Raw genomic sequence first — 26,712 nt, forward strand, 5'->3', positions numbered from 1 at the left:
CTTATGTTTTCATACTTCTGTTTCACTGCATAAGTTGTTCCCTCTACTAGAAATGCTTTTCCTTCCCTTCTTTTCTTGGTGAGAAATTACTGATATTTCAACTGTCAGTTCCAGTTTCACCAGCTTGGGAGATAGTTCTGGTTTAGCTCTGGGTTCCTATCTCATTTTATATTGACCATCATATTGTGTTTTCCTTGTGGATTTGTGTGATGTTTTCTCACTAGACAGTGAGCTTCTCAAGGTCAGAAAGTGTGTAAGAGTCATCTTTGTATGTCTTTGAACTTTCATAATTTTCCATAGTACCAGTTGAATGCAATTAGATTTCATCTTAACCTAAAGAACTTCCTTTTTTTTCCCTAATGAGATAGGTTGATCTGTATCCTTAAATGGTCACATAGACATACCATTAGAGTGGACATGTCAGCAAAATACGAGATGTTGAAATGAATATGTTGAGAAGAGTCTTTGAACTATAAGTCCCATGGTTCTATGCTGCAATGTGCTTGAAGCTGAAACATACCATTCAATTAGAGTTGTTCCTTGTTCCTGCACCTTCTTCTATTTTAAGTAACAGAAACTGCTTTTGCTCTTTCCTCCTTGATTCTGGGAATTCACCCTGAAAAGCAATAGCTTTTATCTCCAGAAATGCTCCTTCCCTGAGTCAATCTCAAGAAATTTTCTTTTCTGTCCTTGCTCCTCCCTATGTTTTTCTCTATACCTCGCACATCATAATCTGTTTTCTCAGGACTCAGTCTATACTTTGCTTCTAAGCTAATTGTCAGAAAAATTAATGACTGATAACCAAGTTGTCAAAAACTAATTCCAGTTTAACATAATAATAGCTGCCATTTATTGAAAAAATCTTATATGTTCCTTACATGTATTATATTATTAAATCCTTACATGAACCCTGTAAGTTATTATTCTTATCTACATTTTCCAGATGATGACATTAAGGCCCTGAGAAGTTAAATAGCTTACTCAAGGTAACAGATGTAGGAAGTGGTAGAATTTAAATCAAATCCCAGTCACCTTGACTGCCTTTAACTACTTTGCTAAACTGCCAACCCATACCCATCCTCCAATATACACTCCAGTATGAATTTTGCATTAACATTATTATAAAGTGTGCAATGCAACACACCATGGGTATCAGAGATTTGCACATGAGAAGATTCTTCTCTGAATCCATAGCCCATACTCCACAGGGACCACCTAATCAGAAGGCTACCTTTTATAATGCATGCTAATTTTTCTTTGCTTTCTGGGTATCTTTCATGCAATTTATAAATCGCACATCTTCAATCTTTAGCATTTAAATCTAAGAGGAAAGCTGCAGTTCCTCCATCCCAGGACTGACTGTGGGAATCTGTTTTATGGGAAGTACATTACATACCTCTAACAAGACCCAAAAGAAAAAAGAAAAGGCAGCAATAACTGTGAGGTTCAATCAAAACCCACAGTTCAACTCCACCTGCAATAATTGAGGGAGCAGAGAGTCTGTGCTCCAGCTTCTCCAGTCGTGTCCTCCTGGCAGCTGTACCCACTTGAGCACTCCCTGAAGTCCAAGACACCTCTAATCCTTAGCTCCTATCCTGGTTTTGAGATGAACTCTGTCTCTCCGGTGAGCAAACTATTCTCTCGATCTTGATCTTTGTCTTTATCCTTCCCCACTGAAAGGAACCAATGTTTCTTGGAGATATGGCTGATTCCAGGCTTTGGGCAGTGTAGGCACAAGATGAATCTAGAATATTTTTTTGCACCAGAAAAAAAAAGAAAGAAAACGCTAAAAATGATAGGTCATGAAACAGAGACAGAGCGTCACAAGAATCAGCTTAAAGGTAGGCTCAGTGGTGAAATCTGGAACGGTTATTGTGCAGTGGGGAATCTGGGCCACACCTAGAGCAGGTGATCAAATTAATGTCTCCTAAGTGAGACATGTTCACCATGTACCTTCAGCTGTCATACTCTCTTAGAAAGACACAAAACCACTTCTATAAAATTCTGGCTAAGAATATACTACCTGGATCCATTCTGTTAAAAATTCTATTTAAAATGTGTTGTGTGCATGGTCAGTCATGTCCAACTCTTTGCAACTCCATGGACTACAACCACCAGGCTCCTCTGTCCATGGAGTTTTCCAGGCAAGAATACTGGAGTGGTTGCCACTTCCTACTCCAAGGGATCTTCCCGATCCAGGGACTGAACCCACATTTCCAGAGTCTCCTGCATTGGCAGGTAGGTTTTCTACCACTGAGTCACCTGGGAGGCCCACCCACTAAAAGTAGGAACATTTTATTTAAAATCGGGAGACTATATTCTCTAAAAATCATGAATCTCATTTAAGAAAAGGTTGTGAAGATATTTCAGATTAAAAGAAGCTCAAAGAGACAGAACAACTAAATGTCACTTGACCCTAGACTAGATCCTGTTACAGAGAAGAAAAAATGATATAAAGGATATTATTAGTGAATTAAAAATATTGCACTATAAACAGCAGATTAAAGCATTACACCTGTATAGAATTTACTGAAGTTGTTAACTGTTTTGTGCTTATATAAGAGAATGATACCGTGAAATATCCAAGGGTAAAGTATTCTTTACCCTTACAATGTATCTATGCAGTTTATCCTCAGATGGTTCAGAATAAGAAAGGAAAAAAAAAAAAAAGATAAAATGTAAACAGTAAGCGAATCTGAGTAGAAAGTATATGTGTGAATGAGAAAGAAAAAAAACTTAAAATGTAAACAGTAAGTGAATCTGAATAGAAAGCATATGTATGGTTTTTTACAGATTTTATTGTTGTAATTTTTCTGTAAGCTTAACATTATTTCTTAGTAAAAGTTTAAAGATAAGAATAAATAACTATGTCCCTTGTAAGGAAAAGCTCTTGGTGGTGGCTGAGATCAATGTTTTCTGACATCTTGCTACCAGTAAATAGGCTTCATACAATCGGTACAGACAAACTAAGTGTTGGGTTAAGTGCAATTGGAAGAGTTTTAGATAATATTTATGTTTTCATCATCAAACACACATTGAATATTTATTAATATTATGTTCTATAATGTCTTTTCTCTCCTCAAGAAAGAATAGTAGATTGTGTGTATGTCGGGAGCCGCATTGGGCATTACTGACAAAATAGAGGCACGGCCCTAAACCCCCTCCCTTTGTTCTGTAGGCACGGACCCGGAATGAAGGAGTTAGGCTTTGTGATTCTGACTTGTTTTTCCCTTTCCTCGGCTGAGTTGACTGAAGAGAATATTAAGGTGCTTATTGTTTTTGAGAGGAGCATGAGAAGGCATAAAGCCTTCTGCAGCTGTGCTCAAAGAATAATTCATAAAGTTAATCACTGACATTTGTTCAAGGACTTTTACAAAAAAGCATTCCAGGGTAAGCACATAGGCCACAGCTTGAGGCCATGGGAGGGATTGCTATCTGAAGCCCATTTGTGAGAAAAGTTTATGGCAAAGGCGTTTGCTGAATTTAGGGCTTCGGAATAATTAAAATAGTTAGAAGCTAAAGATTTAAGGATTGCTGTAGTGTTAGCATATTCTACTATAGCTTATAGAAATTAGGGACTTTAGAGATATTATTAGCTAGAAGCCCCTTCTAAGAAATGGTGAGCTTAGGATACTAGGGGCAAATAGGACTTAGAAAGACAAGAAATAAACTGAGGAATGTGGTCTGCAGCCCAGACATTAGCATGAGTTACAGTGTATTCACAAGGACACATGAGAAAAAGTAGATAAGAGAATCGCTGAGGAAGGAACTCCTTTTGAGGGGCAACAATGATTTTTGGAGAAAAATAAATCTGGGTCCATGGGAACTAAAAATATCAAACCTCTGACCTAATCCTTTTGTAAAAGTATAAAAGAGAATCATAAGCTTGAAATAAACAGGCAGTCCAATAAAACTGAGAGGCTGCCTCAGTTTCTCTCTTGCCGACACCGCTCACCCCTTCAGGCTGAATCCCTGGCTGCTGGAGCTGGACTCCGGCATGTGTACATAAGAATGCTTTATAGGAAAAAAATAATTTACAAACATAACTTATTAGTATTAACAAATTATTTACAATAAGCCTGATGTCATCTACTGATTCTGCACATTAGAAACTTATTTGAAAGCCACTGGCTCTGTTGACATGACTCAAGCAGTTTTCTTTTTTGACTTGAGATCCAGAGAAATGAGGATCCCTACCTTATTTTTAAGATCAGCCCAATTTCCCAAATAACAAAATTCATGCTTTCTCCCAGTTAGAAAATATGTCTGAATAACCTGTAAACGTCTTGATCCCTGTCTCCTGTAAATGTCACAAACCTCCGTCCATAGATCTTCAGGCACTCTTTCAGATCTAATTCCTTGAATCTATTTGTCACTTCCACTGTATAATTGTAAGGGATTTGATTTAGGTCATACCTGAATGGTCTAGTGGTTTTCTTGACTTTCTTCAGTTTAAGTCTGAATTTGGCAATGAGGAGTTCATGGTCTGTGCCACAGTCAGTTCCTGGTCTTGTTTTTGCTGACTGTATAGAACTCCTCCATCTTTGGCTGTAAAGAATATAATCAATCTGATTTTGGTATTGACCATCTGGTGATGTCCATGTGTAGAGTCTTCTCTTGTGTTGTTGGAAGAGGGTGTTTGCTATGACCTGTGTGTTCTCTTAGCAAAACTCTGTTAGCCTTTGCCCTGTTCATACTGTACTCCAAGGCCAAATTTGCCTGTTACTCCAGGTATTTCTTGACTTCCTACTTTTGAAATCCACTCCCCTATAGTGAAAAGGACATCTGTTTTGGGGTGTTAGTTCTAGAAGGTCTTGTAGGTATTCATAGAACCATTCAATTTCAGCTTCTTCAGCATTACTGGTCAGGGCATAGATTTGGATTACTGTGATATTAGATGGTTTGCCTTGGAAATGAACAGAGATCATTATGTTGTTTTTGAGATTGCATCCAACTACTGCATTTCAGACTGGACATGGAACAATAGACTGGTTCCAAATAGGAGAAGGAATACGTCAAGGCTGTATATTGTCACCCTGCTTATTTAACTTATATGCAGAGTACATCATGAGAAACGCTGGGTTAGATGAAGCACAAGCTGAAATCAAGATTGCCTGGAGAAATATCAATAACTTCAGATATGCAGATGACAATACCCATATGGCAGAAAGTGAAGAAGGACTAAAGAGCCTCTTGACAAAAGTAAAAGAGGAGAGTGAAAAAATTGGCTTAAAGCTCAACATTCAGAAAACAAAGATCATGGCATCTGGTCCCATCACTTCATGGGAAATAGATGGGGAAACAGTGGAAACAGTGTCAGACTTTACCTTTTTGGGCTCCAAAATCACTGCAGATGGTGACTGCATCCATAAAATTAAAAGATGCTTACTCCTTAGAAGAAAAGTTATGACCAATCTAGACAGCATATTAAAAAGCAGAGACATTACTTTGCCAACAAAGGTTCGTCTAGTCAAGGCTATGGTTTTTCTAGCAGTCATGTATAGATGCGAGAGTTGGACTATAAAGAAAGCTGAGCACCAAAGAATTGATGCTTTTGAACTGTTGTGTTGGAGTAGACTCTTGAGAGTCCTTTGGACTGCAAGGAAATCCAACCAGTCCATCCTAAAGGAGATCAGTCCTGAGTGTTCATTGGAAAGTTTGATGTTGAAGCTGAAACTCCAATACTTTTGGCCACCTCATGCGAAGAGTTGACTCATTGGAAAAGACCCTGATGCTGGGAAAGATTGAGAGCAGGAGGTGAAGGGGAAGACAGAGGATGAGATGGTTGGGTGGCATCACCCACTCAATGGACGTGAGTTTGTGTAGGATCTGGGAGTTGGTGACGGACAGGGAGGCCTGGCATGCTGCAGTTCATGGGGTCTCAAAGAGTTGGACACGACTGAGCGACTGAACTGAACTGAACTGCATTTCAGAATCTTTTGTTGACTACGATGGCTACTCCATTTCTTCTAAGGGATTCTTGCCCAAAGTAGTAGATATAATGGCCATGTGAGTTAAATTTACCCATTCCAGTCCATTTTAGTTCACTGGTTCCAAATAGGGAAAGGAGTACATCAAGGCTGTATATTGTCATCCTGCTTATTTTACTTATATGCAGAGTATATCATGAGAAATGCTGGGCTGGATGAAGCACAAGCTGAAATCAAGATTTCCAGGAGAAATATCAATAACCTCAGATATGCAGACGACACCACCCTTATGGTAGAAAGTGAAGAAGAACTAAAGAGCCTCTTGACGAAAGTGAAAGAAGAGAGTGAAAATGTTGGCTTAAAGCTCAACATTCAGAAAACTAAGATCATGGCATTTGTCCCATCACTTCTTGGCAAACAGATGGGGAAACAGCGACAGACTTTATTTTTCTGGGCTCCAAAGTCACTGCAGATGGTGACTGCAGCCATGAAATTAAATGATGCTTGCTCCTTGGAAGACAAGTTATGACCAACCTAGACAGCATATTAAAAAGCAGAGACATTACTTTGCCAAGAAAGCTTTGTCTTGTCAAGGCTGTAGTTTTTCTAGTAGTCATGTATGGATGTGAGAGTTGGACTATAAGAAAGCTGAGTGCCAAATAATTGATGCTTTTGAACTGTGGTGTTGGATAAGACTTTTGAGGGTCCCTTGGACTGCAAGGAGATCCAACCAGTCCATCCTACATGAAATCAGTCCCGAATATTCCTTGTAAGGACTGATGCTGAAGCTGAAATTCCAATACTTTGGCCACCTGATGCACAGAACTGACTCATTTGAAAAGACCCTGATGCTGGAAAAGATTGAAGGCAGGAGGAGAAGGGGATGACAGAGGATGAGATGGCTGGATTCATCACCATCACTGACTCAATGGACATGAGTCTGAGTAAACTCTGGATGTTGGTGATGAACAGGGAGGCCTGGCGTGCTGCAGTCCATGGGGTTGCAGAGAGTCAAACACAACTTAGCGACTGAACTGACTGAGGCTGCAATGGACTGTAATTCCCTTAAGAATCAAGTCCTGCTTTATAATGTCTTTAAGTCAACATCTGGAATCTAGCTATTAACCCCTACAAAATCCAACAGTGTGCCCAGTCGTCCCATGCGGTGACCGCCAACTTGTCTGTGTGCCTTTCTCTTAGTTGTAGCTTCAGACTCTTGTGTACCATACAGTGCCTTCTCGTGTTATGTTATTGTAGGACCAGCTTGATGTTTGGCCTTCAAGAAATGTTCAACTCACTCAGGGTCATCAGAGTGCAATAGAAAGGACTCTTGGATTTTGGCACTTGGCAAATCCAGGAATATATTTAGCTCTGTTGCTGCTGCTGCTGCTGCTAAGTCGCTTCAGTCGTGTCCGACTCTGTGCGACCCCAGAGATGGCAGCCCACTCGGCTCCCCTGTCCCTGGGATTCTCCAGGCAAGAACACTGGAGTGGGTTGCCATTTCCTTCTCCAATGCATGAAAGTGAAAAGTGAAAGTGAAGTTGCTCACTCGTGTCCAACTCCTAGCGACCCCATGGACTGCAGCCTACCAGGCTCCTCTGTCCATGGGATTTTCCAGGCAAGAGTACTGGAGTGGGGTGCCATTGCCTTCTCCGATATTTAGCTCTGCCACTTAGCAAATGGATGGTAGCCAAAGTACTTAATATCTCTGATCTTGTTTCCTCTCTTTAAATTGGAAATAACAATGCTACTTCCTCAGAGGATGGTTGTAAGAATTGAGACAGTGCTACACAGAATCTTTGGTATGGTGACTTGCACATGGTGATTATTGGAAAACATTAATTACTAACACTATTTAAGGAAAATAAACAAAATTTTTATTTTAATAGCTGCACCATGTTCTCTTTAGTGTGATACTCTTCTTATTTAAATTCTTCTGGGAAAAAGCAAGGCTCTAAGGTGTTCGGGATTAAAAGAATCCAGGAAAATGAAAGAGACAATGAAACTATCCTGCGTAGCTCAGCAACAGAAGTTAGAGGACACAGCAGAAACCACAATGACGAGAATCAAGTGAAAAGTCAAGGAGGTTAAGGAGAAAATAGGAAAAGAGAAAGTTTCATCTCCACGATAAGGTACCAGAGAGATAAAATATCTAGTGGTAAATTTTGAGTATCTGCCTTGCCACGAATTGGCAGCCTTTGTCTTCCTGGAACTCAAATTAAATCTGTAACTTGAGTGAATGTTCCTATTTTCTCTGTTTGTAGGCTTGTTTCCACAGTGAAAATTGAAGTGGCGGAGATGAGTTCTCATGACTGAGATGTCGCTGAGCAGAGAAGGATGAACAGGTACTTAAGGGAAGGTGTAAGCAAGGTTGAGAGCTTTGCAGGAGAAGTAAGTAGGCCTTAGAAGAGGCTATGAGAGGGGATCTCTGATAAAGCACAGAAAACTTGAGGGATAACAGGATGGGACCTTAACCTGACCTCTGGATTTTATCCTTATTATAGTTAAGAACATGGACTTGTCTCAAAGAAGCTTGTGTTCAGAATATTTTAAACTAGATAAAAATACTAAAAGTTAGAAAAATATGATAGGTCCCCAGTCCTCTATCTATGATTCCAAAATACAACAGTTCTAACAATGTGTTGTTTTGTTTGGCACCCATAAAGTGGTGAAACCTGACTTTATTCTCCAGTAGGCTGCCTATTGTTTCTGTTTATTGCCACGGTAGGTATAGTCATACAATTTGCTGAAGAGTTATTCATGTTTTGGAATATGTGTGCCACCCACGTTCTGCTAGAGTGATTGGTTTTATTTATATTATCATATTCTCAAACACTTCTGGGCCCAGGGTTTTGGATAAGAGTTTGTAAACATAAATTCAGAAAAAAGGAAAATTTAAATGAGTGAAAAAAAAAGAAAAAGCATTTACCTTCCAGGGTATTTCTAAAGCTGAAATTGGCAGCTTTATCCATGGAACCTGATTCATACTGGGTCAAACTCAGGCAAAACTCCACATCAGCCGAGGAGGGGAGCCTCGGGGTCCTGGCTTTGTCGTGGTTTCCAGGATTGCGCAGTAATGGTCCCTCAGACGTCCCGTTGCATAAAGCCTGGCGACTGTTGTACTCCTCCAGTCTGCTGCAGACGATCTGCACAGAACGCCTTTGTGTTAAGAGTTTTGTAAAAGGGGGAAGGTAGGGAGGTTGGGATTCCTTATTTGGATTTTGGATATTTGGAAGTCTAATCATCAGGAGATTCATGTCTTAAATTGTTGAAGGAAGCAGCTTTCTGACGCTTGCAGAGTAACTGTAACCCATGAAAGTTACAGTTCAGACCACAGTTCTAGTCTTGCATCTACCACTTAAGAAAATAAATTCCACAGATCTCATCTAACAAATAATAATAATTACTTCATATAATTGTTGTCAAATATTTGTTAGGAAAATTAACTTGACAAACATTTGCTAAACATCCACTGTGTATCTTCACTGGGCATATGCCTGTGAAGCTAGCCATGGCCCAGAGTTTAGGTCTGTACCCTCTTCTTTTAATTCTTCCTCTATCTGCCTCCTTGGCTATAATAACCAGTTTCATGGCTTACATGCCACTGCATGATAAGAACTTTATAATTCCTATCTCAAGTTCAAAAGCTCTCTTCTGAGCTCTAACCCTGTATATCCACCTCTGACTTCATATTTCAGTGTTATCTCACAGGCATGTCAAATGTAGTATTTCAAAAAAAAATTGCTCCTTCATAATAGCTAATAAGGGGAAAAATCTGAAAAAAGATATATATGCACATATAACTGAATCACTTTGTGGTACACCTGAAACTAGCACAACACTGTAAATCAACTATGTTGTTATTATTGTTTAGTTGCTAAGTTGTGTTTGAATCTTTGACCCCATGGACTTCAGCCCACCAGGCTCCTCTGTCCATGGGATTTCCCACCAAAGGATACTGGAGTGGGTTGTCATTTCCTTCTCCATGGGATCTTCCTGACCCAGGGATCAAACCTGTGTCTCCTGCACTGGCAAGTGTGTTCTTTACCACTGAGCCACTTTACTATAAAAATTAAATGTAAAAAGAAGTTAAAAAATGAAAAAAACTTGAAATTAAAACAAGGTTAAAGAATTGTATTCCTCTCCCTATACTTCCAGTCATATCAACTATCCTGAAACTTAAACCAGAAGTCCATAAATCTTCATTTTATAGCCAAAGACTGTTCTCATCTGTATTTTGTTCCCCTTTATTTTTCGCATTGAAATCATCAGCCAAACTTATCAATTCTACCTCCAGAATACATCTTGAATCTCTATTTGTTTACAAATTAGACCAAGTCAGACTGGCTACTCTTCTCTGCGCATCACCTGTGCTTCTCCATCCCATGCCTTTGTTTCTACCTAAGCACATCCATTCCTTACCGTTTATCTGATATTCTACTTAGTCTTCAAGGTTAAATCAATATTTCGTAAAAAAAATGAAAAGGTCAACTATGACTTAAAAATTCAAAATTGTCCAACTCTAAAATCTGAAGAAGTTTGAGATACTTCGCCAAATTGCTTTGCCTACAATTTCATCTATATGTGAAAGTCACTCAGTCATCTCGGACTCTTTGTGACTCCATGGGCTGTAGCCTGCCAGGCTCCTCTGTCCGTGGAATTCTCCAGGCCAGAGTACTGGGGTGGTTAGCTGTTCCTTTCTCCAGGGTATCTTCCCAATCCAGGGATTGAACCCAGGTCTCCAACGTTGCAGGAGGATTCTTTACTGTCTGAGCCACCAGGGAAGCCCCAAAATACTGGAATGGGCAGCCTATCCCTTCTCCAGGAGATCTTCCTGACCCAGGAATCGAACTGAGGTCACCTGCATTACAGGTGGATTCTTTACCATCTGAGCTACCAGGGAAGTGCTCACTTATATGCTGGCAGAAGAATAAACTATGATCAAAATATTTGACAAGTCAAAAGGAGTTCTTTTGATAAATACAAAATAAAAATTCTAAGTGATTAAAAATATCACATTATAATTTAATTAGCAGATTTTTTTTCTCAGTGGTATGTAAGTTAATTCCTCAACTTAAAATCATTGATGCCTTAAATTCCATGAAGGCAATTAAACAGGTAGCAAGATAACAAACTTAAACCAAAGCATAAAGTATAGGAGAGCTCACCTTGCCATTTGTGACTATTCACAATGGCACTTAATCCATAAGAGGCCTGTGCCCACTGAGTAGATAATAAGGTTGTTTGTCAAACTCAAACTTGACTCATTTTAATCTCCCTTGATAGTCAGTAGCACATCCTTTTAAAATAATATCTCCATGAAGATAACTTTCTTTTTTTTTTCAATTGTGTTCTTCCCCAGAATCTAGAATAGAGATGCTATAAATATTTGATGGAATAATAAAAAAAAAATCAATGGAAGAATCAGTGACTCTTCAACTACCAACATGTGTTGAACACCACTTTTTCCTAGTTCTGTTATTGGTACCAACATTGGCCCTAAAAGATATTTTCAAAAATGTATCATTTGTGTTAAACATATATTGAGTCCTCACTCTCAACAGGAAAGGCATCTCTGTGTACACTTTCTAAAATTCACAAATCGCCTTGTAGGTTGATATCATTTTATTCCTATTTTAATGATAAGGAAGCTGAGTGTGGAAGTGTGTAAGAGGCTGGTAGGATCTAAAGCCCTGTACCATGATTAATTTATGGGCAACAGGCAAGGTACATGGAACAAAACTTTAAAAGTGAGTCTTCCTGCTTAACTGTTTATATCACTGTTAAGAATAATCAAGGTAATCCTATCAGTGTCCTACTCCAGTGAGTTGGCAATCTATAAGAATGTAAAATCAAGTTATGTTGTTGTGCTCAGTCGCTTCAGTCATGTCCAGCTCTGCAATGCCATGGACTACAGCCCACCAGGCTCCTCTGTCCATTTCTCCAGGCAAGAATATTGGAGTGGGTTGCCATGCCCTCCTCCAGGGGATCTTCCCAACCTTGGGATCACACCTGCATCTCATGTCTCCTGCATGGGCAGGCAGGTTCTTTACCACAAATGCCATCAAGTAAAATCACCATCAAATAGAACTGAATGAGCCTTGCTCCCCAGGAATGGCTGCTACTATGTTACACAACAGACACTTGGAGAAGCTTTTAATTTCCAGTCACAAAGATATCACTTACTAAATCAAGGGCTGTGTGTTAGAAAAAAAGTAGGTTCCACATTCACATTGGTGTGGGCTTCAGTTCTGGCTCAGCGACTTACTAGCAATGTGTCAATGAATATATTATTTAGGCTTGCTAAGTCTCAATTTCTTCAACTGTAATACGAAATAATAAATATAATGTTAATATATATCGTATTTACATGTGTTTATTTTTAAAATATACTTAAACACATTATTCATATTTAAATATGCATTAAATATATATAACAGACTAGTTCAAAATTGGGAAAGGAGTACATCAAGGCTGTATATTGTTATCTTGCTTATTTAACTTATATCAGAGTACATCATGTGAAATATCAATAACCTCAGATATGCAAATGATACCACCCTTATGGCAGAAAGTGAACCAAAGAGCTTCTTGATAAAGGTGAAAGAAGAGAGTGAAAAAGCTTACTTAAAACTCAACATTCAGAAATCTAAGACCATGCATCCAGTCCCATCAGTTCATGGCAAAACAGTGGAAACAGTGACAGACTTTATTTTCTTGGGCTCTAAAATCACTGCAGACGGTGACTGCAGCCAAGAAGTTAAAAGACACTTGCTCCTTGGAAGAAAAGCTATGACAAACCTAGACAGCATATTGAAAAGCAGAAACATTACTTTACTTTGGGGGATACTGAAGGACAGGGAATCCTGGTGCATGCAGTCCATGGGGTAGCAAATAGTCAGATACAACTTAGGGATGGAACAACAATTTTTGCATTAAATGTAATATATTGGATCCCTTTATAGTGTTAATTAACTACCCATCACAGCATGTATATAGATGGAAGCATTTTCATTCCTGTTTGAAAAATAAATCATACCCAGATATTTTTAAAAGATCTAAAAAATCCTACTGCCTAGAAGACTCCTGCAGTAGACTCAGTTAAATTAGAGAGGTTTGAATGAAACTATTTTACTTAAATTACAACTGCCAAGTGACTAAATGTTCAGATGGCTAAATGTCTTAGTAACAAGGAGTAAATCTACCCCAGTTCCAGAAATAATTTGAAATAAATCTCAAATTATTGTTCTTATATTTGATATAAAAGGGGAGGCAGGGTAGGAGAAAGTATTAGCACTAGCTATCATCATGGAGATTGCAATCAGACATGGTTTCCAAACTGAGCAAATTACATAATCTCCTACTATCAAGGTTTTTCATCTGTAAATGGGGACTATAACAACTTTTTATGAAGGATCCAATAATTTTACCTATGTAAAGCACTTAGTATATAATGCCAAGTAGAGAGTGTTTAATAATGACAGCTATTATATTATTATTGCATACAAGACTATTGGGCAGGCCACCAAATTGTTAACCCTGACTCTATTACACAGGATGAATAATCATTATTATAATAGCTATCATCAATATATCATATGAGGATATATTGTGATAATAATTCCATACTTAAAATTCAAAGAATATGTCAGATACTAAACTAGTCATTTTACATTAACAGTTTTCATTGAATCCCTTCAGGATAATGCTTTAAAATATATTATTCTAATTTTCAGGGGGAAAAGGTCTCAGATAATTAAGTAACTTTTCCAGGATCTTGTAGCTAAGTGAGTTACAAAAGTCATGTTTTTATGGCTCAAAAGCCTATCCCCTTCCACTTCATTAATCTGCTTTCCATTCAGCTTAGTATTTTCATTAGCACAGAAAGCACACATATATCTTAATTGCACCCCATTTTTTTCTGTTGAGAAAAGAAGCCAAAGGTCAAAGATTACAAATAACTTGTCCAATATCATCTGACAAGTGGCAGAGGTAGAATCTGGTGACAAAAGTCTTCTGGTGAGGATTTGTTCTTTTTCTGTTTCAACAAAGGTGACTTATATAATGTAGAGAAAAATCAAGTGTCCCAAGTCAAATGAAAAAAAAAAAAAAAAAAGAAGAAACGGATTAATGGAGAAGGTGAGCTTAGTGTTCTCTTAAACTTAAAGAAATAGCAGGAAAAAAAGCCCAGTTATTAAAAGCGTTAGGAGCAAAAATTCTATTATGGCATTAGAGGTTTATCTAAAAGAATGTAAAACATATGACATTCCACAGAATGTTTTTCATAAAGAAAAAAAGAGAAGCTGTTATTTCACAGAGCTATTGCCATGGTTACCTAAAACCCATGACTCTCTGCTGAAATGTAACTTTTTTTCTTCCTATTGTTTGCTTCCATGTGATGTGCTTTTCACCTGATGAGTGAATTCCCTGGCCATACTTCACTCATGTCCATCATCTCGAAATGTTTTTTCCTCTTTATTTTGATCCATCATAACAGCTCTTCTTGAAATACCTTTTCTTCTTACAGCTAGCTCATCTGCTGCTTGCATAACATTGGATCTAATTGTGTTGAGCAAAGTTCGCCGCACCCCCCACCTCCAAAATCAGTGAACTGCTTTAATTCAGGAGCACTTTAAACATGCTTCTAGTTTAAAGGCTCTTGGAATTAAACAAACCAATAAATAAATAAATAAATGAACAAATATACAGAAGATATGAATACTGAAAATAAGCTTTCTATAAAAAGTAACATTTAGTAATTAAGTAATGCTTTTTAATGTATTACTTTATTTAATAATAAAACTTGTCAGTAAATATTATTAGTCTCACTTAAAACTCAGATTGGGTTATAACATGCTTGATCTTCTCTATGTGTGCTTTCTTTTTTTGCACACACACAAACACACACCTAGAGAAAGCTACCAAAAATGTTTTATTCCAGATTATAAGTTGCTGCTTATTTTTGGCATCATTGTTTTCTTGGTCTTGGTTATCCAGTGGTTAAGGTTATGGTTATGGTTTAAGGTTCCAGAAATCTAGCTATGTCTATACAGAGTTTAGTTTTTTATGTGTGTTAGCACTGGAGCTAATGTTTCTATGGTTTTCAATTTTGTTCAATTTAGCATATACTGATAAAGCCCATTCTATGTATATATTATGTTCCTGGGTTATGTGGATATAAAAATAAATTAGAAATGGTTTCTACATTGGAACAATTGGCAGTCTGTTAGATAAAGACAGGTCTGAAAACCTGAAGAATTACAGTTAGTATGTTATAAAATCTGTACAAAGTGTAATGATAGTACACAAGGGTGAAGGTCAATTCTACCTGAATAAGGGCTATGAATAAATAAACACCTAATGGAATATTTTCACTATAAAGTGAATGAAAGGGACTACTTCAGAATATCTGCCGCAGTTGTGTAACTGAACTTTAAGAGAGTTAAAGCGACTACAAGTCAGAATTTACTTCCATGAATTAGCGGCTCGTTTGATCCTTTCTCAGCCTAAATGGCCCTTTATAAATAGGAAACTGCATGGTTGACTTGAAATAGCACTGGAGTCAAAGGCACTGGTTTTTTCCGTCCTCAGCTGTGTCACCTTAGGCAAAGTATTTTACCTTTGGGGGCCTCACTATGTTTTACAAAATGTAGGTACAACACTACAGACCAATTGCGGTCTCTCAGCTAAGCGTTAATAAATTCAGTGAATTTCTGAAAACTCCATTTTTTGTGTGTGAAGTAAAAGATATTTTAAATCAAGAAAAAGCAGAAGGTATTTTTTTTTTTTTTACCAAAGGGGCTGAGTATAACTACTTAGGAAGATATTAATGAATTCACCAAGTGTGGAAGATATTTAGTCTCACCATCTCACACAGTCTAGTTTTTTATTTGAGTGTTCGATTCAGGCAAACGCATTTCAATTAGTGATATGTTTATTATAGAACCTAAGTCTGTAAAGTGAAAAAGATACCAAAACAATTTCCATATTAATTAAATCAGTCATTCTTAGGGCTGGCTCTGCATTAGAATTACAGTAGAAGGTTTTAAAAATACAGATGCTAACGGGGGAAATTGGAAGAGGGGACATATGGGAACTCTGTACTATTGTCTCAATTTTTCTGTGAATATAAACTATTCCAAAAAATAAAGTGTATTTAAAAACCTACATTCAGCTAGAAGAAAATTAAAGGCTTTCTTGAAGACAATAAAAAAATAAAAATACAGATGCTTGAACTTCACAGTGGACCTCCTGAATATGATTTTCTGGCAGAAGGTAGATGGTGGAGCACATAAAAGTTTTTAAGTTCTTAAGTGAGTGATTTAGAAGATACTGAGAATGGCTGCATTGTTGTTGTTGTTCCATTGCAGAGTCATGTCCCACTCTTTGCGACCCCATGGGCTGTAGCATGCTAGGCTTCCCTGTCCTTCCCTATCTCTCGGAGTTAGGTCAGTTGCATTGATTTAATTGCATTAAATCGATATAAATAACTGATCTTCATTTTTAAAGGACTTTAACCAGAAATGTGCAAAGGAATGGAAACAGCCAACTAGAACTGAGTTTGACTGTAACCACAGGTAGCAACACTGCTCACAGCAGGTGGGCATAAATGTTCACTCATTCTACCTTCCTTAAAGTATTGTTTGCTCACTTTTCTTCAGTGGTCTTTGTCCCCTGTATTTCCTAATTTTATTTTTAATACCAGTTACTCCACAGTGGTTTAATCATAGAATGATATTAAATCTAATGCTGCAACTATTTTAACCTAGTGTTTACATACTAGACACACAAAAAACTGTTTAGAAGTAAAATTGAATATAATCATAAAGAAAAAAGAGAACAATTCCACTCAATAATCAATAAATGAATAGAAAAAGTTAACATAATTTGGTACTTCTCATGTAATTAAGTGGCTTCCCAGGTAGCCAGTGGGAAGCCAGTGAGCCAGTGGCTCAGTGGTAAAGAATCTGCCACCCAATACAGGAGATGCAGGAGACATGGGTTCAATCCCTTGGTCAGGAAGATCTCCTGAAGGAGGAAATGACAACCCACTCCAGTATTTTTGCCTCAGAAATTTCATGGACAGAGGATGCTGGCAAGGTACAGCCTGTGGGGTCACAAAGAGTTGTACACAACTGAGCACACACACACACAAATACATGTAATTAAATACCAATTAGTATTTGTCTATGAAGCTTCAGTGTGGATGTTGTAACTTTTTGGTAATTTAGATAATCCACCAGTTTTTCTAGGTCAAGACAAGCTGTACAGTTAAGGAAAGCATTATAACTAACTGAAAAATCCCATGTTCAAGCTTAACAGTATTTTAAGCAGTAACAGAGGATGTGAGAGTTAGATGAGTTTTGCACTATATAGATTAAGGTAGGAGGTCTGAAGGCTTATTGAAATAGATTTTTTTGAAGCACATTTTTTCCAGCCTTTCCTGCACAAATACACTCCTTGCTTTTGGTAAATAGCTGACATTAGTGACACCAGATATTACAGTGGCCATTTTCAATGAGTTTCAATAGGTCCATTTTGAAGTTGTAGTAACTTAGTGTGGGGTTTGGGGGGTTGGGGGTGGGGGAGGGGGAATGTTTGGGAAGCAGTTCACATTTCAAAATTGCAGAGTTCAGGTGAGAAGGCAAGATTCTTCCCATCTTATTTAAATATTGAGCTTATTTCCATAAAGCATGGCTAGTCAAAAGTGCTGTGTTAGAAATGGTTGGAACACAGGCAGACAAGCATTCCTTCTACCTTATAGTTTTAAAATAATAAATAATTAAAAGCATATTTCTTTTGTTACCTTTTGCCCCTAATCCAAGTGAAAAAAATCAGAATAGGAAAAATAGAAATTAAATTTCAAAATAGCGATCTCTTATCCTATACCTCAAAAGTTTACACAGGTTTAGGGAAAATGCTTATTTCTTCTGCATCCTATTTTAAAAAGTGAGTCAGGATGGGTCAGATCCTTTGCCTAAAGATATCATCACAGATAGGTCCTTGGAAATAGTATAGTGTGGTTGTGCAACCAGGCTGCCTGAGAAAAAATTTTGTCTCTGCTACTTACTAGCTTTGATATCCTGTACAAGTTACATAATATCTCTAAACCTCAGTTGTTGTTTTTTTTTAAATCTTTAACATGGGGAAGGTTAGTAAGATTATTAAATGAATTAATGCACAAAACCACTCAGAATAGGGCCTCACACTTGCTAATCGATCAATGAATATTAGCTATTTTCATTGTTTACCTGTTTAAGCCTGAGTATTCATATTTTTTTAAAAGAAGATTTAATCTAAGTAATATTCCCCTAAATTCCTAATGGTAATAATCACTATAGACATTTAGTAAATGATGTCTTCCCAGGACCCTCCTTTGAATATTCTTATCAATAGGGATCCTGGGATATGGCCAGAGATTTGTATTTTCAATTTATACACTGAATTTTATTGGGAATAAAATTTCAGAAATATTGACCTAAATCATTTTTTTTACTTAATCATCTAAATACTCATTCATCCATTGGTTCAACAAATACTTCATGAGCTCTTACAATTTGCCTGGCATCGTATTATGTGCTAGGAGATAGAGTGATGAACCAAGTACTTTTTATTCATTAGATTTTAGGACCCAAGTACAGGATATTGGACAAAGAACCGCACAAATCTCTATGGAACTGCAATTGTGAAGTGTGCTATAAAGGAAAATTATAAAGTATGTTGAGAGCTTTTGACAGGGGACATTTTCTAGGCTTGGCAGGAGAATAACAGATGGAAAAGGAGGTTTCTGAAGACCTGCCAGAAGTGGTGGCTAAGGTTCTTTTAAGCTTTGATACTGTATGTCCTGCACACCTTACCTGCCAAGAGGAGAAGAAGGATGCTGGGCTGAGTAGATTAGGGTTTGCAGGGTTGCGCCCTCCCATGTACTCATCTGTGCAAACGTCACAGTTTTCTGCATCTCTCCAGTCCCAGTATGGAATCGTGAAGTTCTCATCCCCGGTCAGCTTCTGGATTTCCTGTTCCCACAGCAGCAGGAAGAGTCTATGCCAAGGCAGGAAACCTGGGGCTTCATGAGCAAAATCAATGTCTCTCCAGACTTCAGAGTCCCCAAGCAGCGTGTCCCTTGACACATAATAATGCATCCAGACAAACAGGTCGTAAACACTGACGTCATTAAACAGGGGTGTTGTTCCATGATTCATTTGGCCATAGGTGCCTGTGGGGATGACGTAGTCTGGGCTGGTGGTATGTTTTGCCAAAGTGAGATAGGCAAGAAATTTGTTCTTCTCTGGGACACTCAAATCAAAGATGTTTCTTCTCACCAAAAGTCGCCTTTCTGTGCAGCGGGGTCCCCTAAATCCAAACTTACAACTTCCGCAATTGAATCCCATGAAGTTGCCAAAGCACTGGCAGGTTCTGTTATAAAAGATGGAGGGCCAAGACTCGCGGTCGTCCACCCCCGTGAAGGGGAACTGAGGTCCGAGTGGTGCCGTGGACAGAATGACGTCCTGGCAGGAGCCCCTGCCTGAGAGCCGGCCACAGGGGCTCCCATCGCCCACCCAGGGCGGGCAGCACTCCTTCTCCGTCAGGCTCTTGGAGGAGGCACAGGCTCGAGGGAAGTGGCCAGCGGAGGTTCGGAAACTCCACAGTAGGCAGTACAGGGCAGCCAGGAGCATTCTTCCTCCGGTCCTCACACGGTCTGCCTGAGCTGGTTAATGGAGCCACACTCTTCCCTTTCCAGCTCCCCACTCAGTGACTATCACATGTTTTGGCTAAGATCTATATAATACCACTCCCACCTCCCGCATTAAACCCTCTCAGCCTTTATCTAAGCTTTCATCTTCTGAAAACCACATGACTAACTTTTCTCTGGAGTTGGCATATATCCATCCCATCAGTGGGATAGGCCTATGTTAAAGTCAGAAACACTATTCACCATTAATAGTTTAAGTCTTATGGTTAGAATAATACTAATAATACCATCTCATCTACATAAACCCAGTTAATTGACTATATAACTAGTGATATTTCAATTTGAAAATAAGAAGGCATGCCAGGAATAGAGCCTCTTTATAAGACAATTCAGGTACTGTTAGAGATTTTGGACGTAAGATGGTTTGTTTCTCAAAGACCCTAAATAATAAATAGGCCAAGGCATTGGTAGGATTTGGCTTTGCAGGAAGAGACGTTTTTCAGAGCCTGGAGATTATGTCTTATATTTGAAGCTTATTTATTTTATACAAAGTATCAGAAGATTAAAACTTTTTCTGATACACTTCCAGATTATCTTGATGCCAGTTGCTGCTTGCTGTCTAATTGCTCATTTTCTGAATATTGCTAAGGATATGTCACTTTGATAGCTGGGTCGTCAGCTTTACTTTGGAAACATTTTCTGGCGAATATTTGAAAGAAATCTTCCCAGGTGGCTCAGTGGTAAAGAATCTGTCTGCCAATGCAGAAGAATCAAGAGACATAGGTTCAATCCTTGGCTTGGGAAGATCATCTGGAAATGGCAACCCATTCCAGTATTCTTGCCTGGAAAATCCCTTGGACAGAGGAGCTGGTGGGCTATAGTCCATGGGCTCACAAAGAGACAGACACGACTGGGCAATTGAAAACACAGCACACATTAGAAAGGAAACTTTTTTATTGAAGTGTAGGTGGTTGTCAATATTTTATTAGTTTCAGGTATACAACATAGTGATTCAATATTTTAGTGTTATACTAAAGTTATTATAAAATATCGGCTATATTACCTGTGCTGCACAATATGTATTTCTGCTTATTTATATATAGTATTATATACATAATAGTTTGTACTTTTCTTATTTTAATGCTTTCACCACCTTGTTTCACCCATAAGTTCTAGAAATCAGTAATTCATTTGAAGTTTTGTTTGCAATTTGGTCTTGCAAAGGAGTTCTCATTGCAGTGAGTGAGCGAATAAGGTCTGATACTTTATTCAACAAATTTTTATTGATCATGCAAATTCTTTCAAGATTTTTTTGTCTCTCTGTGTATAGTGATCTGCTGCTGCTGCTGCTGCTAAGTCGCTTCAGTCGTGTCCGACTCTGTGCGACCCCATAGACGGTAGCTCACCAGGCTCCCCCGTCCCTGGGATTCTCCAGGCAAGAACACTGGAGTGGGTTGCCATTTCCTTCTCCAATGCATGAAAGTGAGAAGTGAAAGTGAAGTCGCTCAGTCGTGTCCGACTCTTAGCGACCCCATGGACTGCAGCCCACCAGGCTCCTCCATCCATGGGATTTTCTAGACAAGAGTACTGGAGTGGGGTTCCATTGCCTTCTCCAGTACAGTGAGCTAGATAAACTGAAATGCATGGATAGAAATATCATTTTACCACTACACTAGTTTTTAAATGAGTAGTGTGTCGATGTATGGCAAAACCAATACAATATTGAAAAGTAAAAATAATAATAATAATAATAAAGAAAATCAAAACATCAGACTTTTAATGGAGAGACATCTTTGAGAACTGAGGATATAGAAAAGATTGAATAGTTTGAAATAATAATGCAAGAGTTTTTTAATAGAAGTATTCTCTGAGTCAAGCTTTAAAGGATAGGCGTAAGTTGGAAAGACAAATGAGAATGGAGACAATACTTCAGGCAGGGGAAACTGTAGAGAGATGAGAGCTGTATTTTTCATCTGCTGAGTAGGAGCATGAGCTTCATGTATGCACCCACGCCATAGGAATTAAACCTGGGCCCAATCCATGTGCTGTGCTCTGCTTAGTTGCTCAGTCATGTCTGACTCTTTGTGACCCCAGGGACTGTAGACCGCCAGGCTCCTCTGTCCATGGGGATTCTCCAAGGAAGAATACTGGAGTGGGTTGCTATGCCCTCCTCTAGGGGATCTACCCAACCCAGGGATCGAACCCAGGTCTCCCACATTGCAGGTGGTCTTTACCATCTGAGGCACCAGGGACCCAATCCATGGAGGGGCTTAAAAACTAAGTGGTTTGAACTCAAGTGAGTTGAAGAACTAGAAGATAAGAGCAGTCAAGTCAAAGTTGTCCCTGTGAGGCTTTTTTTCCTTATCCTGTTCCATACTTAAAGCTAGTGGCCCCTTGAACTTGCAGAACAAGGCAAGAAGGTGAAAACTGAAAAAGCAGCAGGGATGCAGAGAAGGTCATTGCTACATGTGATGCTGGAATGTCAGCCTTTCTGTTCTCTTCCCATTCTGCTTGAGTTTGTCTCGCTATTTAGAAAAAATATTGAGGCCGCCCTACAACTCTCTTGAGACTCAAGTAGCCGTTTTAGGTGGAAGGAAGCAGTGTGTGCATGAGAGGAAGAGAAGAGAAGTTTCCATGGAAATGCTGCCTCTGGCTGGATCAGAAAGTCATCACATGATCTCCACAAGGAGGCTTAATCTTTTTTCTTTTTGCTTTCAGAGCCAGAGAGAGACTAACACAAGGCTTCTTGTCCCTGGAAGTCTTGCTTCTATAAGCAAGCATATGTGGCCTTTTAAAATTCTATTCCATCTACTTACAGACAGAACTTAACTTTTCATGTTCAATTTAATTAGAAATTTTGCTTTATATCCCCTCCCCACCACCCCTGCATCAGGCTTCCCAGTGAATAACTGAGAAAGCCTCCATCATACCACTGGACTTCTGTGTCTATTCTCCCAAGTCTCTTTTTCATACTCTTCAGAGCATGCTCAGAGGAATTCCTGATGTACTTTGTCCTCTTAATTTCATTTGCAAAACTGATAACCTTAAATTGGTAGACTTCTTTATTAGTCTCAAATATAGGACATTATCTCCTCTGGCCTATTTGTAAAACAGTCTTATTGCTAATACAAAATTCTTTGGAGAAATGTCTATTGGTACAGTCACTATGGAGAACAGCATGTACGTTGCTTTAAAAACTGAAAATAGAGCTACTATATGATTTAGCAAGCCAACTCCTGGGCATATATTAACAGAAAATCATAATTTGAAAAGATGCATGTACCCCTGTGTTCATTGCAGCACAATTTACTATAGCCAAGACACGGGAGCAACATAAAAATCCATTAACAGATAAATGGATAAAGAAGAAGTGCTTCATATATACAATGGACTATTACTCAGTCATAAAAGAGAATGAAATAATGCCTTTTGCAGCAACGTGCATGGACCTAGAGATTGTCATACTAAGTCAGATCAGATCAGATCAGATCAGATCAGTCGCTCAGTCGTGTCCGACTCTTTGCGACCCCATGAATCGCAGCACGCCAGGCCTCCCTGTCCATGACCAACTCCCGGAGTTCACTCAGACTCACGTCCATTGAGTCAGTGATGCCATCCAGCCATCTCATCCTCTGTCGTCCCCTTCTCCTCCTGCCCCCAATCCCTCCCAGCATCAGAGTCTTTTCCAATGAGTCAACTCTTCGCATGAGGTGGCCAAAGTACTGGAGTTTCAGCTTTAGCATCATTCCTTCCAAAGAAATCCCAGGGCTGATCTCCTTCAGAATGGACTGGTTGGATCTCCTTGCAGTCCAAGGGACTCTCAAGAGTCTTCTCCAACACCACAGTTCAAAAGCATCAATTCTTCGGTGCTCAGCCTTCTTCACAGTCCAACTCTCACATCCATACATGACCACAGGAAAAACCATAGCCTTGACTAGACGAACCTTTGTTGGCAAAGTAATGTCTCTGCTTTTGAATATGCTATCTAGGTTGGTCAGAGAAAGACAAATATCATTTGATATCATTTATATGTAGAATCTAAAAATAAAAAAATTATACAAGTGAGCTTACATAAAAAAAAAAACAGAAATAAACTCACAGACATAGAAAACAAAGAGATGATTACCAAAGGGGAAAAGAGGTGGAGAGATAAATTAGGAGCTTGGGATTAACATATACACATTACTATACAAGAAATAGACAACAAGGATCTGTTGTATAGTACAGAGAAAATAATATTTTGTTATTACTTATAAGGGAAAAGAATCTGAAAATTATATATATATAGATATATATATATCTATATATGTATATATCTATATCTGAATCACTTTGCTATGTGCCTGAAACTAACACAACATCATAAATCAACTATATTTCAATTTTTAAAAAGTGCAAAGTTTTTGTCAAACCCCATCTAGATTGGTTCCTCCTTGAACTCTAGATATACATTTACTAAGTGTCTCCAGTTTACAGAATTTGAAAGTGTTCTGTCCTATCCTGGGAGATTATTGTATGAGTTAACACCTTAGCTAATGTGAGACTATATTAGTCAGAATTAGGGCCTCTGTAAATATTCTGCAATTATTTATGGAGCATCAATTATCAGGCATACTGTGAGGAAGGGATACTATGGGAAGCACAATGAAAGGTTTGGTTTCTCATATGAGAGGTTTCTACCCTCATGAAACATATAGCCTATTAAAATAATATCTTAATTTTAGTAATTTTAATAATATTTATTGGAGAAGGGAATGGCAGCCTACTCCAGCATTCTTGCCTGAAGAATCCCAAGAATGAAGGAGCCTGGAGGATTGCAGTCCATAGGGTCACAAAGAGTTGTCATGACCAACAGACCAAGAACAGCACAGCACAGCATATTTCAAGAGACATCTGAAAGATTACTAGAAGTCTGTTTGGTGAAGAGAATAATAGGAGTGTAAGCTTTCTAGACCGAGGAAACACAATATGCAGAAGTTCCAACTTGGAAACAGTATGGCATGTTCAAGGATCCTAAGCAGTTAAAGTGGCTATAACCCCCAAAGAGATGTGATGTATGTATAGAAGGTATGTGTGGATGGGGTCATAGTACTTGAAGAATTTGAAGCAGAGTTTTGATGTAATCATGTGCATGTTTAAAATATTTAAACATAAAACTCAAGCTGCTGACGTGAAAACAGATGTAGGGTGGAAGCAAGAGTAAATGTAGAAATAATTCCTTGGAGATTATTGGAGTAACCTAGACAATAAATTATGTGGCTTGGACCAGAGTGATGATCCCTGTGATAAAAAGAAGGGAAGGAATTTAAGACACACACAAGTGATGAATTCAAGAGGCATGAGAGGTGAAGAGAAAGAGGATCAGGTGTTGACTTCTAGGTTTCTGGTTTGTAGAGGGTAAAATGTTTTTTGTGAATTGAAGATGGTTTCAATTTTAGACATATTGAATTTGAGTGTTTAAGTTTAGTCTAGCCACAAACAACTGTCCTCTCTTTTCTGGTGTTTGCACTGGTAATTCAGCTACTCACAAGTTGTGGCCTAGCCAACTTTGATAGTTTCCTTCACTCTGACCACTTGCCTTTGCTTCTTTATTTGATGAGGACTTGAACCTTCTTTTCCAGCATTTTTAGACCCCTCTTCTAAATTTTAACAATAGCTAACATTTATTGAATATAAGTAACATAATTAGTTCAGTTTGAGTAGTTACCATTTTTAAAATAAATATAACTATGCATATTAAAAAGCAGAGACATTATTTTGCCAACAAAGGTCTGTCTAGTCAAGGCTATGGTTTTTCCAGTAGTCATGTATGGATGTGAAAGTTGGACCATAAACAAAGCTGAGTGCCGAAGAATTGATACTTTTGAACTGTGGTGTTGGAGAAGACTCCTGAGAGTCCCTTGGACTGCAAGGAGATCCAACCAGTCCATCCTAAAGGAGATCAGTCCTGGGTGTTCATTGGAAGGACTAATGCTGAAGCTGAAGCTCCAGTACTTTGGCCACCTGATGCGAAGAACTGACTCATTTGAAAAGACCCTGATGTTGGGAAAGATTGAAGGCAGGAGGAGAAGGGGACGACAGAGAATGAGATGGTTGGATGGCATCACTGACTCAATGGACATGAGCTTGAGTAAACTCCAGGAGTTGGTAATGGACGGGGAGGCCTGGCATGCTGCAGTCCATGGGGTCGCAGAGTTGGACACGACTGAGTGACTGAACTGAACTGATGCAAATAGTTAAATACACTCAAGTTAGGAAAAATAATATAATGAATTAGCATGTACCCATCATCAAGCTTCTTTAACTATCATCTTTCTCTAGGTACTGTTTCTTCAGTCCTATCCACAAAAAAAGCAAAAAATTGTTTAGTGTTTTAAAACTCTCAGATAGCATATATTGCCTGTGATATCTCAGTGAAGATAGTTCACAATTAAGAACTTGAAAATACAAACAGAGAAGTAGTACAACATCTCAGACAGAGAGAACAGTAACTCCTTAATATCATCTGATTTTAAGTTTATGCTCAATTTAATTATATTAAAAGTATATTTTTCCCAAGATCCAAATAAGGCCTATACATTGCTTTTGGTTGATATATTTCTTAGGCTTTCTTTTTAATCAATGTTTCACTTCTTTTTTTTCTTCCAAATAAAATACTTAAGGAAGAAACTAGATTCTCTTCTATAGAATTCTCCACATTTTGAGGTTGACTAATTTTATCCTGTGGCTTCATTTAATGTTTCTTTATCCCATATTTCCTATCACTTCATGAATCAGTTCAGCTCAGTCTCTCAGTCGTGTCCGACTCTTTGCCACCCCATGAATTGCAGCACGCCAGGCCTCCCTGTCCATCACCAACTCCCAGAGTTCACACAAACTCATGTGCATTGAGTCGGTGATGCCATCCAGCCATCTCATCCTATGTCGTCCCCTTCTCCTCTTGCCCCCAATCCCTCCCAGCATCAGAGTCTTTTCCAGTGAGTCAACTCTTCGCATGAGGTGGCCAAAGTATTGGAGTTTCAGCTTCAGCATCAGTCCTTCCAATGAACACCCAGGACTGATCTCCTTTAGGATGGACTGGTTGGATCT

At 38.6% G+C, this 26,712-nt stretch overlaps 1 protein-coding gene across 1 annotated transcript in view; it reads right to left on the reverse strand.

Moving 5' to 3' along the window:
• Window positions 1-19,606, reverse strand: part of TYR (tyrosinase) — a 111,556-nt gene extending 91,950 nt beyond the window's left edge. Inside the window, exons 1-2 of the mRNA XM_005896255.2 lie at window positions 18,788-19,606; window positions 8,860-9,076 (exon numbers count right to left, since the gene is read on the reverse strand). Coding sequence (XP_005896317.1) covers window positions 8,860-9,076; window positions 18,788-19,606 — 1,036 coding nt within the window. The remainder of the gene's footprint in view (window positions 1-8,859; window positions 9,077-18,787) is intronic.
• Window positions 19,607-26,712: the final 7,106 nt, after the last annotated feature.

Source organism: Bos mutus, chromosome 29 (genome assembly GCF_027580195.1).
Source record: "Bos mutus isolate GX-2022 chromosome 29, NWIPB_WYAK_1.1, whole genome shotgun sequence".
Classification (NCBI taxonomy): Eukaryota; Metazoa; Chordata; class Mammalia; order Artiodactyla; family Bovidae; genus Bos; species Bos mutus.